The following is a 17,802-nucleotide window of genomic DNA, read 5'->3' as shown; positions in this document are numbered from 1 at the left end:
GTCCACTGGTCCCGCAGTCCCAGTAGCGTATCAGCCCGAACATTTATCAGTTTCTTGTAGATGAGCGAGATCGTGCTCTCCGGCATATGGCCATCAAGGATCCGGTCCTCCAAAGGCGAGGACTCAGGCACCTTCTCACCCTCCACGAGGACTGACCGCAGGGCATGACGCACCTGAACATATCGGAAAAACTCAGACGCCCCCAACTCATACTCCTTCTGCAACTCTTCAAAGGACTTCACCCTACCCTTAATCAGCATATCTCCAACCCTGGAGATGCCGATCAAGTCCCATTTATCAAACCCTTTCGTATGCCAAAGCCTACCCAACCTTTCAGATTCAAACAACGGGGCAGCTATGGTGAGCCTATCCTTCCAGCCCAGAGAGTCAGTCGCCATCTTCCATACACGCACCGCCACCCCGGTGGGCCCCGTGAGGGACGAGTCGAGGGACCGCGAGTACAATGCCCTAAGATAGTTCCCACCGCGCAACAACCATCTATCCATGGCATAACCAGGGCTGAGGGCCGGGCCATAGAAACCGTGGTTAATCGCGGACAACTGGGTGGCCCAGTAATAGCGTCGGATGTCCGGAAGGGCGATACCCCCGTCATACCATGGAAGCGTCAATTTAGCAATCGCTATCCGCGGCCGCCCATCCCACAACAACTTCCGTTGGAGGCTTTCGACCTCCCGAAAGTACTTGGCCGGCACCCAATCTAGAGTATTTTGCAATGCGTAGAGGAACCGAGGAAGGGACATCATTTTGAACAAGGCAGCGCGCCCGACTAGGGAGAGCGGCAGCCTCCGCCAGCCCTCAACATCCCGCCGCAGGCGCGCCAGGGGGGGGGGGGGAGCAGGTTTCTCTCATACCGCAAAGCGGGGTCCATGGAGATAAAGATCCCCAGATACACGAAGCCCTGCTGAGCAATCTGGATCGAACAAGTTCGCGGGACCGGCGGAACCTCACCACTAAGGACGTATAAATACGATTTACTCCAGTTGAGGACGAAGCCCGAATTCCTACCGAAGGATGTAAGAACGTCACAGACCACTATGAGTGAGTTCTTAGGCGAGGCAAGATACAACAAAATGTCATCAGCATATAGCGAAATGCGGTCCTCGTGTTCGGGCGACCACCGAAGGCCACGTATATCCGGGTGCCAGCGTATCCACGCCGCCAGCGGTTCAAGAGCAAGGGCGAACAACAGAGGCGACAGGGGGCAGCCCTGCCGAGTCCCCCTCCCAAGCCGGAACGGAGGCGATGCCCGGCCATTTACCACCACACTCGCAAAGGGTCCCTCATACAGCAACCTCACCCAGCTCACAAAACCAGGGCCAAAGCCGAACTTGGCTAGCACAGCCCACAAATATTCCCATTCCACCGTATCGAAGGCCATCGTGGCATCAAGAGACGCCACAATAGCCGGTTCTCGCAGCGTGCCAGCCCTGGCGATCACCCCATGAAGACGCCGAAGGTTCAACGCGGTGTTGCGATGCAGAATAAAACCGGATTGATCCGGGTGAATCAAGTCTCCAAGTACCCTGACCAATCGGCCCGCCAGGATTTTAACCAGGATCTTCGGCTCGGCGTTGAGGAGTGATATGGGCCTATATGAGGCACACTTATCTCGGGGTTTACCATCTTTATGTATCACGACAATTGTCGCCAGCCTCTGGTCCAACGGGAGGGTCCCACTCCCCCGCGCCTCCACGAACATGGCGCGCAGGTGAGGGGCTACCCTATCCGTGAACAGTTTATACAGGTCAATCGGCAAGCCATTCAGGCCCGAGGCCTTGCCCGAGTTCAGCGCAGAGCGATATCCCGCAAGAGGTCATGCGAGTCCTCGGGCGGCCTATCCGACACTGAGGCATAAACCTTACGGAAATAGTCCAAAAAACACTGGACAATCCCCTCAGGTTCCACAATCACCTCTCCCCCCTCTCCCGTCAGCTCCGGCACTACTCTATTGACCCGTTCTTTTTTATCCAGCCAAGCTAGGAGCTTCCCGGCCTTGTCACCAACATCATACAGGCGGCCCTGCTGTTCCCTACTGAGGGTCTTAGCGGCATTTGTCACAAGGTCCTTATACTCGGCTTGCTTCAAGCTCCGCTCATGCAGTGAGGCCGCTGTTACCTCCTCCTCTAGCGCTCCCTCCAAAGCCACGATCTCCTCCTCCACCTTCATAACCTCGCCATCTCTCCGCCGCTTGGCCGCCACTACAAGTGAGAGGGCCTCCCCTCGCAGCACGGTCTTAAATGCTTCCCAGAGCGACACTGCCGAGTCCACGGACCCCTGATTATCCTTGAAATTTTTTTTAACTGTCTTCACCAGTGCGCTGCGCATCTTGGAATCTCGAAAGTACCAGGGGTTAATAGGAGCCACCCTTCCCCCTCCCTCTCGGCCGACATCCAGCCTGACCCACACTGGCGAATGGTCCGATATACCACGCGCCATGTGCCTGGCCTCAGACACCAAAGGGGCATGCACAGCCAAAGTGAGCAGATAGTCAATCCTAGAAAGGCTACCATGCGCCCCGGAGTGGAAGGTGTATTGACGCTGTGTGGGGTGTCGGAGCCTCCAGCAGTCTATCAGGCCGAGTGTGTCTAGGAAGTCTGGAAGCCACTTCTGAGCCCCCCCTGTGTCTCTGGGCGGGTACCTATCCAGCAGCCCAGAGCCGACAGCATTGAAGTCCCCCCCTACCACTAACATACCCCCCGGGAGATCCAGCAAGGCCCTACCCAGATCTACAAACGTGGAGGCCTGCAGGGCTGGAGGGACATAAACCGAAACTAAAACCAGAGTTCTACCTTCCCACCTCCCCGCCACCGCCACAAACCTCCCCCTATCGTCAACAACGGTGGAGTCCACCTCAAATGGTAGCGAGGCTCTGACTAGGATACCCACACCCCTAGACCCGGAGGAAAATCCCGAATGAGCTATGAATTTATAACCCTTCCTATTAAGAGCATAGCACGTGTTACCTATAAGGTGTGTCTCCTGCAGTAAGGCAACATCTGGCAGTGACCGTTTCAAGTGTTGCAAAACTATCCCGCGCTTAAGGCGATCCCCCAAACCATTAACATTCCAGCTAATAACACTTAAACCTCTACCCCCATCCCCAAACACAAAGAGGCCCACCCCCCCCCCCCCCCGAAGAGCCACCATGGGACAATACCGAAGATGATCACTACGCCTTGCAGAAACAGACCCCCCAACAACAACCCCAAAACCCCAACCATCCCCCCCACCCTGCACCCCTGCTGCAGCTTACAAAGCCCCCCCAACTTGCAGTGTGCCTGTCGCCCTACCACACCCAAAATCTACAAAAAGCACCCTAAGGGAGGAAAGAGCTCCCCTCGTCCTCCCGCAACCCTCCGCATTTACTGCACTCTAATCAAGTCATCAAAGAAAGTCAAATCGAGTCAGACCGGCTCCGAAAAATCAGCCTTGCCCATCCCGGCCACTGTCCCCATTCGCGGCAATGTCCTCTCCCGTCCGCCGCCGGGGCAAAGCGTCCAGCCATTCATCGGCCATGACAGGAGACTCAAAGAAGAATGTCCGATCTTCGTACACCACACGTAGTCTGGCAGGGAAGAGCATGGCATACTTCAGATCCCTCTCCCGAAGTCGCCTCTTCACCCCCAGAAAGCCCTGTCTCTGCCTCTGCACCTGCTGGGTGAAGTCCGGATAGAAATTCACCGACGCGTTCTGAAAGGGGACCGGGCCCGTCACCCTCGATACTTGCAGGATAGCGTCCCGATCTCGAAAATGAAAGAGCCGGGCGACAATCGGCCTCGGTGGGGCTCCCACCTTGGGCCTCCCACCCGGCACTCTATGGGCCCTTTCAACCGCAAAGAACTTCCCAAGACCCTTAGGCTGCAGATGGTTAAGCACCAAGTCCTCGACGAGCAGGTCAACCGAAGCCTCATCCGAGGACTCCGGGACCCCGATAACGCGCACGTTGTTGCGCCTGGCCCGGCTCTCAAAGTCCTCCAGCCGGCGGGCGGTGAGATCACTCTCGGTCCTTAGCTTACGAACCTCGGTCTGCAGTTCCGTGACATCATCGGCGAGGCCCGTGGTCTTGAGGTCCAGGGTTTTAACCCGTTCATTCGTTTTGCCCAAGTCCGCACGGATCAGGTTAACATCCACCAAGATGGCATCCACCTTATGTGCCAGGGCATCGAACTGTCTCCCAATCGAAGTCTGCATCCCTTCGAGCGCGCCCATGACATCCTGCAGCGAGAGCTCCGGGGCCAAGGGCGAGGCCTCCTTCTGGGTATCCGGCGACTGGCTCGACCCACTCGGTGATCCCTTCTGCAGAGCATAGCGGTCCATATTATTGACTTGAGTATAGGCTCCCCGCCTGGTAGACTTAGGCTTCAGCCGATCCACCTCTGCTTTGCCCGACATGGTTGGTACCAAGGAGGTCGGTTCAGATAAGACTGCCCTCTCTCAACGAGAGGAATCAGGAGTAATCAGTTCTGCAATGGGCCGCCAGAGTAGCATGTAGAGCGTCCAAAGGATAATAAAGCCACCAAGAGCTCTCCAGGGGCAGGGCAGACAAAGGGAGAGAAAGCGAAAGTAAAGGGATGGGGACCTCCGTCCGACAGTTCACACCTCGCCTAGCCGTTGTTGTTCAACTAGAAGTCGGGCATCCTGCCAACTCTAGCCCCTGGCATCCCTCGGGGATAGGCCGCAATCTTCCGCCATGCATAACTCCGGTTCCCGGTGGGCGATCCGATCGCGGGTAGCATCAATCGCCTCCCTGACAGGTCATCTACACGATGCCATGCATACAGACAGGATTAGAGACAGGATAGTCGACGGAGGGCGCGAGGGTCTCGGGAGCTCAGAGCTCACGCGGCCATCTTGGTCAAGCGCTAGGCTCCTCCTGTCGAGTATTTTTAAGGAGAAATTTGGATGTTGAAAAAGTTTTAGTGAATGGAGCTATGGGTAAAGTTGTGGGTTTTGTGAAATACCAGAAAAAAGATGGAATTGAATTTTTAAAAATAAAATTTGATCAGATTGCAGAGATTAAAGATATTAGTCGTTGTTCAGTCCGTTTTTTGCTTGTAAAAGACTTATATGTACGTAGGAAGCAGTTTCCATTTTCTCTAGCATATGCTGTAACTATTCACAAGTGTCAAGGATTAACTGTAGATAGTGCTTTTGTAAACATTGGATCTACTGTGTTCAAAGAAGGTATGGCATATGTTGCTTTGTCACGAGTGAAAACATTATCTGGTTTATTCATGATAGACTTTGATGACTCAAAAGTTAGTTCAGATGCAAATTGTGTAAAGGAGTATAATAGATTAAGAAGAACCTATGCTCCTCATTTAGGTCAGTATCCTGTGTTGGAGAAACGTGTTGTTTCTCGGAAAAGGAGATTTGACAATATCTGTAATGAGGATGTAGAGAAGAGAAAACAAAAAGAGACTCATGTGATTGCAAGCAAAAAGAAAAAGGACAGTGTTCAAGAGGTTGTTGGTTGTCATTTTGAAAATAGCTCTGGTGTCAACTGCTACGCAAATGTAGTGCTAAATGTTGTATTTTATCTTGAAAGTTTGCAAGAGCAGATAATAGTAAATCATGATAAAAGATTCTGTTCTGTGCTAAGTGTCCTTTATGAGAAACTGAGTATTGATAAAAATAAAATAGAAAGTGCTAATGAAATTAGAAATCTTTTAGACGTATGTTCAGGACGTACACAGTTTACTCAAAATGTACAGCAAGATGCACAGGAATTCTTGATGTATGTCCTTATGGTACTGGAAGATGAAGGCATAGATATTGAGAATATGTTCGGTCTCTCTTCTAAATGGAAACATACTTGTGAAAACTGTTTCTACACATGCAGCTCTAATGTTGATTCAGAAAGGTTTATCTATTTAACATTGCCAGAAAGTAAATCAGTGAGTTTTAGTAAATTAGTTAAAGATGCGAATCATAGCATGGAATGCTGTGAATGTAAATCTGACATGTTTTCAACGTTATTTTTAAAGAAATATGGACAGTATGTAATTTTAATGATGCAACGTTGTAGAGCTGATGGTTCAAAATTGGACACTTTAATAAAGAAGTTTATAGGACAGCAATTATCAATTTCAGGAAAAACTTTTGTTACAGTTGCAATAATTTTCCATGATGGACCTACGATAACTTCTGGTCATTACACAGTTTATCTTAAATGTGAAAAAGGCTGGACACTGTGTAATGATTCTCAATTGGTTTTTATGCAACGTTTGCCTTTTGATTTAGCAAATTCCTATTTAATTTTTCTGAAACCAAAATTTTTGATAGAATTTGCAACATCTGTACAAATAATTTTTGCAATTTTATTGGATTACCATTGGAAATTTCATCAAAAAAGGTTTTAAAAATTACCATTTGGCCTAAAGGAAAGGTAACAATTTGTATTGTGGACTTCTTAGACACATATTATTTTGGTGATTATGCTTATGCAAAAAAATGTTTACGACAATATGTAGTGCAAAAAGTTATTGTTCTTAGATGATATTTTGAAAAATAATTAACATTTCTATAAAGGTATGTTTTAGTGAGAAGAGATTCTGGGCTTTTTTTAAACAATCTTTCAGATTGTTATTTTTTTTTTACCCGCTGTTAAGTGATGAATGCTATTGCTTTCACGATTTACAGTGAAATTCAATATATTCTGAAAACAGCAAAAAAAGGGCAAAAAATTGTTTTTTAAATATGAAAATATGTGTATTGTATTCTAAAATGTATTATTAAATATTAATACTTTTTCTTTTTTTTCAGATTGAGATTTTTTTTTTTTTTTTAAACGTTTTTTCTAGCAATTTAAATGAAGCATTTATTAATAAATATTTTATTTTTTGTGAGATTTCTGTATTTATTACACATTTATTTTCATGCTCCCTTTTTTTCACTTCTCCTCTCTCTGCTTTTCTCATTTCCGTTGTACTCCCTCAAGGACCTTGTAGGGTAAAAAAAAAAAAAAATTGTTTTAAAAAAAAAAAAAAAAAAAAGTTGTGAGGTAAGGTTGGCTCTTAAAAGAGCCGTTGTGTTAATACAGGGACAGAGGAAAGAAAGAATGGGAATATTAATAAGTACTACAGATGTGCTGGTCTATCTTATTGTTTATTAGGGAAACACTGGTCTCCCCATGAACAATTAGACCATAACATCTGGTGCACCTCATTTGTACCCTCAGAAATCGAGGGTTCATTTCCAGAGGAGCAGAAGAGGGTGATGCTCCCACCGCAGAGGAAGGGCTCAGCTGAGCTGCCGAAGATGTACTCGGCTGAGCTTCTGCGGGTGTGCTCGGATGACTTTCTGAAGGATTTGCTTCAGAATGTCGAGCAAAAGTCCTGGGATGTTTATCCCTAATGTGTCTCACCATAGTGTGGTTACCAAAGGAATACTTCTTCCTTGGGTTACCTCTAGATAAGACACGCTCACAAAGTGAGCAGGTGACTAATGGAGCATTTACCTTTTTCTGCCCCTCTGGAAAAGCAAAATACTCCCAAACAAAAGAATTATTTTGTTTCCTCCTTCTCTGCCTGATGATGCTGCTGCCCTGCTCACTCTCAGAAGAGGTCTGCTGCTCTGCCATTGTATCCCAAAGACAATTCAGCTCCTTCTCCTAAGAAATCACAAGCAGTAATGAGGGGAACAGGTGTTGTGTAGGAAGATTCTGGAACTGAAAGTAGTTTAAACCAATCAAAAGTGTTGTTTCTTGATCACATGACCAACCGTACGCGCACGGTAAGCTTACCGAGCGCGTACGGTAAAAGTACGCATGCGCGTACGAAAGACACGCGCATGCGCATTACAGGCACGGTCGAACACTTCCGCGTAACGTGCGCGTGCGCGTGTAAAGCATGCGCTTACGCGTCGCGTAGGAAGTACGGATGCATACGCAAATTGCGTAACCATACGCAAACAGAGTAGAAATATTACGTAGGCTCACCGTACATAAAGCGAACCGTCCGCTTACGGTGCGCTTACGGTAAGCGTACGCGCACGGTAAAAAAAATGTTTTGAAAAAAAAAAAAAAAAAAAGGGGTTGTTGAAGATATTAACTATGTTATACAACTATATCTAACCAATAATTTAAAAAAGGTGAATCTTTATAAATTGAAGAATTAATTAAAACCATGAATATATACATAGGTAGAATAGTGTTTAAAGGAAAAAATAAAATGGAAAAAAATGATGTAAAAAAGAAAAAAAATCAATAAAAAAATCATACGTTTCACACATATTATAGTTAGGAAATAAAATTCAAAAAACCATGCAAAAACAAGAAAAAATATAGCTTTCACACGCGTTATATTTAAAAATTCGCTTTTAAAAAACCTTGCAAATTCACTGAAAAAACCATAGGTTTCACACACGTTATAGTTAGGAATTAGCATTTAAAAAACCTTGCAAATTCAATGAAAAAACCATAGGTTTCACAAATGTTATAGTTAGCTGGACATTTCGCTCGTAAAAAACCAATGAAATTCCCCCGTTATAGTTAGTTCAGCTAACTATAACTCACGCACCCGCAATCCACTGCTGATGACGTCACATATTACATCACTAATGACATGGTCAGTGACATCACTCATGACATCACTGATGACATCTCAAATGACATCACTGATGACATCATCCTTGTGATAGAGTGGCAGACCTCCTCTCACCCTAATATAACCTTTGATACACACATTCAAAAATAGAGACTAACATTTTCAAAACAATGGACATACCAATACCAGTTACAACAACCTCTTCAGTAATTCTAAGAACCACATACACATCCACTCATTCACCAACAGTCCTATACAGTCACTCATACATGTACTCACTCATCATATGTACTCATACACCTATACATCCTGTTACACAATGCCACTCATCCATAGTTACTCACACACATAATCACTCATGCTAATAAAGAATCAAACATACATTTACTTGCATATACAGTTATACACACACCACCACACTTACTTCTACAGAAACTTACACATACTTAGTCTTTTAAACATTCACTTATAGAAACACATACTTATTCATACAGGAAGTCTTTCAATCGATCACTCTCACATATACTCACTTATATACACCAATAGTCACATATACTAGTTTAAAACATATGTAGTTACTCATAAAGACACTATTGAGACAGTCATTCACTCACTAACACACCCTTACACACACTCATCCACCCATAGAGTCCTGCACACATGCTGTCTTCAACACATACAGTGAGTCACTCATTCATGCACCTATGCACTACGTAATACCCCCCACCGAACCATGCAGACACTCAGACTGATACTCAAAAAACCAACTAATAACCTATATAGACACCCATGTAGCTTGTTGTAACGCTACTCACCAACCCATGCAGCCACTTATACACAAAGTGAGAGACTGATACAGATATTTACATATTTAAACATTACTCACTAAGCCATGTATTCACTATGATACACTTAATCAGTCAGTTACACAATCAATTTTTCAAAAACAAATCATCCATTTAGACACTTATATACCCATTTATTCTTCCATCGACCTTGAGATATACATATATAAAACATATTTAATTTTCACAAAAACACACATTCACTGGATGATGTCATCAGTGATGTCATTTGAGATGTCATCAGTGATGTCACTGACCATGTCATGAGTGATGTAATATGTGACGTCATCAGCAGTGGATTGCGGGTGCGCGAGTTATAGTTAGCTGAACTAACTATAACGGGGGAATTTCATTGGTTTTTTACGAGCGAAATGTCCAGCTAACTATAACATTTGTGAAACCTATGGTTTTTTCATTGAATTTGCAAGTTTTTTAAATGCTAATTCCTAACTATAACGTGTGTGAAACCTATGGTTTTTTCAGTGAATATATATATATATATCTATATCCATCCACTGTTGCTCCTTTTGCCACCCCTCACCATATTGAGAGGATCGCTAGAGCCGGCGGAGCGCGCCAGACCATTTCCAAAATCAAAGTTCATTAAAGCGATCACTCGGAGTTTGTGTTTTCACCAGATGATGGTTTTAATTAAGCCAGCTTGCTGTGCAAGCGAAACGCGTTACTGGATTAAAACCATCATCTGGTGAAAACACATATTCCGAGTGATTGCTTTATTGAACTTTGATTTTGGGGAGATTATACACACTTCTGGACCTCTGCCACACCACTCAACTCAGGAAACATAACAAGAAGGATTATATATTGACAGAGATGAAAGCTACGCTGTGGCACCTGGCAAAGTTAAGGTTGGTCCCAAAAGAAGACACCAGAATGTTCACACAACCGGAACCCAATTCTTGATCTAACTGTTGTTTTACTCTCCTTAATGTGTGTTACTTGTTGAATACCTACTGGCCTGTTGTAAATGGGGTTTCTATCATAGTTGTTTTGTCCGCTGTGACTGGAAGTTTCTGTTGGACAATGTAATGTTTTGACTGAACTTTGTCACCCCTTGCACTTCTATCACCCCCTGCCTTTGACCATACGCTCCGCTTCTGTTGCAGGGTTGTGAGAGTTCGCTATTGCTATTTTTGATTCTTTATTCTTAAAGTGGAAACTAGGAGTATTTGTCGAATCATTTTCATCTCTTTTAACTCTTAGTACGTTTTGATGTTTTATTAAGTTGAAATACTTTAATAAAAATGAAAAAGCCCTCTGGAGAGGAATTACCACAGGATGGAGAGAAAAGGGCCTGAAAAGGCAGCAAATATGTTCTAGAATCGCCTCACTACGTACCGCAAAGAGAACTGAAATAACTTACATAGTGAAGAGCACTGCGAGTGTGGCTGGCATTCGTGCTTTAAGGGACAGAGATCTGGTTTGCCTACAAAGGCCTCTGTCAAAAGGTATACTGTTAAAATATGTTAAACACAAATTAAGCTGCTCCTAATACAGTGACCGAAGGTGCTCTAAACCTAAACTGGGAGTGTTGGCATCTCACAAAAAGTGAAGGACTGTCCTCACTCACCACCAGGTGTCATGCTTCATCATCGGCAGTCCTCGCCCTCTAGAAACTTGGTTTGGTAGAGGGCGGGCCTTTACCTCAAGACAGGGAGACACTTCTAAAGCTAAGTGGGGGCCCGTGATAAGTAAGTGAAGTTTAAAACCCATTAAAGTTACCAATTACATTTTTAATAGGAAAGGTAGCTATATGGTATTACCATAATGTGGACGGTGAGCATGGGGAAATTATTGTCCCCTCACCATAGTGAAGGTGGTCAACATGTTTCTGCAGTTTGGCCCAGAAGGGTCCGTGGCATTCATCAGGACCAGTGAAAGGTCTCAGTTCTTACCAACCTTAGTGGTGAGAAGGTACCACTTGGTGGGATGACCTTTGTCACCCTCCACCGGGGAACAGGACTCTCATCAAGCCCTTGGTAAATATCGCATGGGAGGCGAATGGAGGAGAGACCCCTGTTGTCAGACTTTCGTCAAGGTGCGTCCTTCACTTTTTGTGAGATGCCAACACTCACAGCTTAGGTTTAGAGCACCTTTGGTCACTGTATTAGGGGCAGCTTTATTTGTGTTTAACATTTCGTGTTGGAGGCTAGCTGGTTCCTAATGCCCTGCGCCTCTAGTTCCTTCCCCCTGGATTTCCCTGGGGTTATTGTGGTTACAAACTATTAAAATATGCCTGGCAGGATGGCTAACAAACACCACGATCTAAAGTCACTAGTTTCAATTGACTACTTTAAGGATTTTTAGTCCACACAGTGCCTGTCTGTGAACTACAGTGAAGCACCTTCCCCAGGAGCTTTCTGAACACATGGATCTGGTGTTTGTGAGAGAAAAAACACATGTGAATTTAGAGCTTAGAGACGCTATTTTTTTTAGGAGTCTGGAGTGTTTTGGGCAATGTCTGGGAAGGGAATTTGGTATTAAGATGGTTTCATTTAACAACGCAAGTTCACAGGAATGTATGTGTGGAGTATACCATGTACAATCACCTTCTCTGAAAAACTGCCACCCAAAGTAAAAATACATGGACTTGTTAATTTTACTTCCACATGAATAAACCACTCCTTAAAATTCCTCTAAAGTCTTTACAGTCCACCAGGGTTTCTGCATTTTACTGAGTAACTGCTTGATGTAAGTCACAGCAATGGCGCATGTTCTATTCAGAAAGCTGGAGAGAGAGGTTTTGTTTTGTACGCAGTTTTTGTCTTTCAAGTCTATTAAATAATATGCCCATGTCAGGGCCCAAGTCCCGTCCTTCAAAGGGACAAGCTTTTCCATGGTATCTTGATAAGAACTGAAGACCTGTCAACGTCCTTTCGTGAGGCGCAACTGCTAGTCTGGAAAGTAACTTATCTGCAATAGATGGCACAACAGGCTGGAGTAAAGTACCATACATGCGCAGGCACTCCAAGGTCACGTAGAGGACAGTGTCCAGCCAGCACTTATCTGCCGGGTTACTCCTGTCAAGCTTCCATGGCACATGTCTCTGAAAGAACGCATTTGTCTGCTTCACTCTTAGATTTATGGCTTCTAACGCTTTATACACCTGGAAGTTTTCATAGTAGTCGTTTACCTCGGCTGACAAGCATTCTACAGACTCCAGCAGCTTATAGTCCTCTTCTGAGGCTCTTGCCAATGCTTCTTCCTCAAAGGGCGCCAGCCTGTTTGGAAAGCAAGCACAGGAGAAGAAAGGGTAATTCTGGGCAAAGTTAATGGCAGGTGCAGTGCAGCGGTTCAGAAGCCCACCCAGAGCATCTGCTAGCTCCGCGTTCACGAGTTTTACCACTTTATCTTCATAATAATCGCAGTCTCGGTCAGGGACTCCTTGCCGTAGGAGGAAGTACCTGAAGCCATCAACTGTGAACTGTGTGCAGCAGTGCATTGGGTCAACTACATTACCAAGGCTTTTCGACATCTTCTGACCATGAACTGTCCAGTGAGAATGCACATAGAGCCGCGAAGGTGGCTCCAGGCCAGCTGCCATTAGAAACGCAGGCCAATAGATGGCATGAAATTTAAGAATGTCTTTGCCCACCACGTGATGTGCACCGGGCCACCAAGACCTGTGGGCCTCAGGATAGCCAGCAATGGTGAGGTAATTAACCAATGCGTCCAACCAAACATACACAGTCTGAGAGTCATCACCAGGAACGGGAATACCCCAAGTCAGACGACCTCTTTCTCGAGATACAGAAAGGTCGGGTAGATCCTCCTGCAGTGCTTGTAGGACCAACTGGTAAAACTTATCCGGATAAATTGCGCTTGGGTTGTTCTGAAGCCACTTTAATAGTGGAAGTCTAAATTCTGATAATTTAAACATATAATTTTCTTCCTTTGTCCAGTGTACCTAAAAACAAAAAAATATTTATATTAAAATAGAGCTTTTATCCATCATAAGTTATGTTTGCATTTGTTTATCGATTTATATAGAGTAATGAACAAATTCGGGAATAAAAGCTCTTTATGCAGCTCTTTATATCATAGTATTGCACAAGAATAGTTTCATCTACAAATATCAGGGTCCAGCTAAGTAAAGGACTTACACACCAACAGAAGAACTGTGTGGGAGACCTCGAACGAAACAAAGATAAAAAGTTAAATGATTGCAAATATAAAGCCCTGAAGACATCAATGTTTAATATACAGCATTCAAGGCAACTGGCAGTTTGAGCTCTCATCTTTTGCCCTCCCCTGTATTTACATTCATTCTAGAAGTGGCTGGGAAGCGTGGAAATACTATTGTGCCTATAAGAGGAGGCAAAACGAGGGGAAGGCACAGAAATACCCCCAAACATTTGAGGAAACACACGTTTCCCATTCTAACTACAGGTTTTGAAGATTTGGGAATGCTTATTGGGAACACCCCGAAGTACACGTATTAAAATTAGAACAGTAAATTAGCCTGTCCTCCCACATTTGGGCAAGCTGTATTTCTATGTCTCCCCTCTGCTTTTGAGGGAAAGCATAGAGATATGGCAACTATCGATTGCCTTCCTATCGCCTCCACCTAAAAATAAATTCATTTTGAGATCCTCTACTGAGCCTTTGCAACATGAGCGTGTAATATAAGCAAGCACATCTGCCACGCAGATTCGAGTGGAGTCTGAAAGTATGTCAGTACTGCTTCCGTGCTGGTGTGCACGCACGACAGACACACACATGCCTAGCAGAGGAAACGGGGTTAGCAGATGGAGTGGTGCGACATAAGGAACACCCACCCTATTTTATATATATAGTACCCAGACAGCTGCCTCGGGTAGCAGAAGCCAAGGAATGACAAAACTCAGACATCTCAGGAACCGCTCATCTTTCTGAAACAGCATGTGAAGGTGTTACATGCGATAATTAACGTAAATTAAAGGCTACAATTTACACATTCATAGCTGAACATTAGCACCAAACCGATACATCTAAAAACAAGCATTGGAAACGCAATAGGTCTCGCCTTTGATTAAGTTAAAGCCATTTGCTTTGCTAATGGTATTGTATAGCAAAGCAAATGGCTTTAAGTTAATGAAAGACGAGACCTATTGCATTTTTAATGCCTACATTTATTTTCAAAAACTGGAAAAAAATACAAAAAATATATGTCCTTTTGATTGACTTTCCATGCTGTCTTTCATTAGTTGCAAGTCAATAGCTAAGTAGATAGACAGAATAGGGAGTTACAAAACACAGAATGAGATTTCCTTACATAATGGCGTATGTCAGCATACATTTGTAGCATAATGCAAATATTTACCTGAGGGGGTATTGTAATGTTCGGCTGCTTAATTTTCTAAAACACATCAGGCATCGAAGTATGTGTGCAGGTTTATCAGTTAAATAAATGTGGAAACATACAATTTTACAACCACATTTATTCACAAAATATACAATAAATATGGATAAATACTGATAAAATAGCCCAAAAATAAATATGGATAAATACAGACGGCAATGTTAAAAAACAAATACCATAAAACCGGAGCCTTAATTATACTCCCAAAACAAACAAAAAACTCAAGCATATTTCAAGTCTCAGTACATAAAACACAAATCCTAGTACAGACATACATCTCACAGTCGCCAGCAGGGCGATGACCACACTGAATCTGGCCAAGGAATGCCTCACCCATCCAGTCATAATGTTGCAGCATTTAAAGAGGACTTTAAAAAAAACAGGCAACTCCTATCAAAGGAACAGGACATAAATGAAATCAGCCGGAAGCTCCTGAGGGATAATCGTCCACGCCTGGGAACATCCTAGCAGGCAGCATCAAGCATAAGCTTGCTCAAACTCAAACAATGAACTGGTGGCCCATAGATATGGCACCCTATACATGGACCAGTTGGACAACTGCTCCCACAGGCTCTACTGTCCCTTTTATGATACTGTTAACCCACCTTGTTGCCTGAAATATCTGACATGGTTCGGCTGCTTGACATTTTGCTCTTTGAAAGATGCATTACACTATAACTTCACCCAAATCCTTCACACCTGCTGCACTTTAAAACCATATGATAAAGCTTTCGCACTTTACTATTGTCTTTTCCACATGGGCTGTATTTTCTGATCTCCGCTATGGAGTATCTGTATTGATTTGATGCAAGGCACGTGGCACTTTGCAGTTTACTTGCAATTTATGGTTCCTACGCTGCGCTCTCTTTTTATGGAGACCCAATGTCCCACGTTCTTGATGGTTTTACCTCAATGCTTTTTTAATGTGTTTTAATTTATCTGTTTGTTTGCACTTTGATGGAATTGTAAAGGTTTTAGTTGATCATGCAATACATTACTTACCTATGTGCTTTCTCGCACATTTGTTGCTGTGCAATAGCACATGAACCTGAAAAACTTTCATTGTAAACCACATTCCATGCCTTTTTTGATTGTACTGCAGTTTGGGTCTCACCTGTGACTGCAAAAGAGGTCAGGGCCTGCTTTAGGGCAGTGCGACCGGTTCGGCGGCACTGGACGCTGACCTGTTAGGGGGGCACTGACCTCAGGGGCGGACGCTGCCCAATAAATTACTTTAAAAGCACCTACTGCAGAGTTTCTTGTACATTCAGCTTTTAGGCAGAAATAAAAATGTCAGCATACCTCTGGTGACTAATGTTCGTACTAGAGAAAGAGAGATCGGAGTTTTGTCTAGCTGCAGTTTTGACTCATCATAAAGAAGCCCGGGGGGATAATATGCCTGCTGCAAAGAACAGATATGTGTTTTATGTGGATAGCTGAGTGGACTAGTAAAGCCAGCCTTTACCTGCGCTTTAAAACAAATGAAATGTATGCGAGAGAGGGGCTATGGAGAGATGAGGGGCACTTTTGACCAGTGATAGCGAGTGAATCCGAGGAGGAGGTGGCCATGTGGTGGGCAATTGTTTTACAAGGCGCCACCAGCGCTAAAGCCGTCCCTGAAGGAGGTTATGATATGGTTTTGTCAGACACTCCAGTGATGAAAGACATTATTGCTTAATGAGCTAATTAGATCGCTTCCTACTTTGTAGGATGTTTTATAGCACCTATCTAGCCCAAAGTCACTAGAGCGCTTTACAACAGAACCAGACTTTGTCAGATATGTTTTTCCTCTTTTTTAGACGCAGGAGATGGAGTCAATTGCCTAGAATCACACGATGTTGAGTTAAGGCTGGGATTCAAACGTAATTCCTAATGCCCGAAGCTGGCAGTTCTAGCCACTAGATCATTCCTACAGTGAAGCACTACTTCCAGTGACTTGTTTCCTACATTCTGGGGTCAATGGGGTGCAGTTTGGGTGACCAAAACTAGTTGGTTGCAGCTATACAAAATTAATAAAAAAGTGACGTATCCACAGGTTTGAAGTCTGCGACATACGTTCATTGACTGGTCTTTCCCCAGCAAATCAGACACAGGAGTGAGGGCATCCGGTAGGTCACCACGATGGCACTGCCCACGTGACCCGGCTGGGCCCCACCAATAAGTCCGTGTATCCGTCTCCCATGAAATAGCTTGAAGAAGATTTCCGTCTCGTGCCACCCTGTTGTTAGTTCTCATATTAAGAGGAGACATGGAGAAAGTCTTAGAACTGTGTACCAAGTGGCAACAGCGCACAGAGTACAGGGATATGAGACTCTTCTGGAATCACGTGACTTACACTTTTCAAATACACCCTTTTAGAGATAAAAAGCTGTCCTTAATGACACATGCGACTGACCGGTGTCAATCAAGTAGTTGGGATGAACTTCCAGCCAATCCAATGGCTGACTACTCGGCTCCAAAACAAACACACAAAAAACAAGTTATAATCCTAGCGTACCCACTTGATCGCAGGTTTGCTCCTCTGCAAGTTTCCTTTTGCTAACATTACTTCATCCTCTAGAACTGGGTGTGCTTGGAAACAGGCTAAACGCTATATAGAAACACGAACTGATGCATCTATAAAGCACATTTTCCGCGTGCACTAAATAAAGCAGTTTAGTTTTCAAATTAAATAATTGTGCGGCTTACAAAACACAACCACAGAGCACAAAAATATGCAGCGTTCCAGGCTTACACAAGAGGAAAAAAGTTGCGTCATGATTTCAAATGCGTGCATATACAAGTGCCAATGAAGTTTCCTTACGGCTTCAGGTGTCTCCGGCAGTCCTCTTCCCGGGTCTCCTTCCCAGGAGTGCAGCATCCCCCACTAGCAGCCGGACCACGCCGGAGCCATTCCCCCCTTCTCCTCCACTCACGCCTCGGTGGTCGCTCTGGGCTTCTGTGCGCTCCCGCGGGTGAAGGGGCTCAGTTTGTAGCTGGCATGCTGCTGCCGCCGCCAGGGACCAGCGTGTGGCCGCTGGGCCGGGTT

The 17,802-nt window shown here is 44.6% G+C and overlaps 1 protein-coding gene across 1 annotated transcript in view; it reads right to left on the bottom strand.

Annotated features, from left to right (window-relative positions):
- Positions 1 to 12,014: 12,014 nt before the first annotated feature.
- MARS2 (methionyl-tRNA synthetase 2, mitochondrial) overlaps positions 12,015 to 17,802 on the bottom strand; it is a 62,202-nt gene continuing 56,414 nt past the window's right edge. Inside the window, exon 3 of the mRNA XM_085607642.1 lies at positions 12,015 to 13,340. Coding sequence (XP_085463768.1) covers positions 12,150 to 13,340 — 1,191 coding nt within the window. The 3' untranslated portion in view covers positions 12,015 to 12,149. The remainder of the gene's footprint in view (positions 13,341 to 17,802) is intronic.

The sequence above is a fragment of the Triturus cristatus genome, chromosome 5_2 (genome assembly GCF_964204655.1).
Source record: "Triturus cristatus chromosome 5_2, aTriCri1.1, whole genome shotgun sequence".
Lineage (NCBI taxonomy): Eukaryota > Metazoa > Chordata > Amphibia > Caudata > Salamandridae > Triturus > Triturus cristatus.
This window is presented reverse-complemented; position numbering and strand designations above follow the sequence as displayed.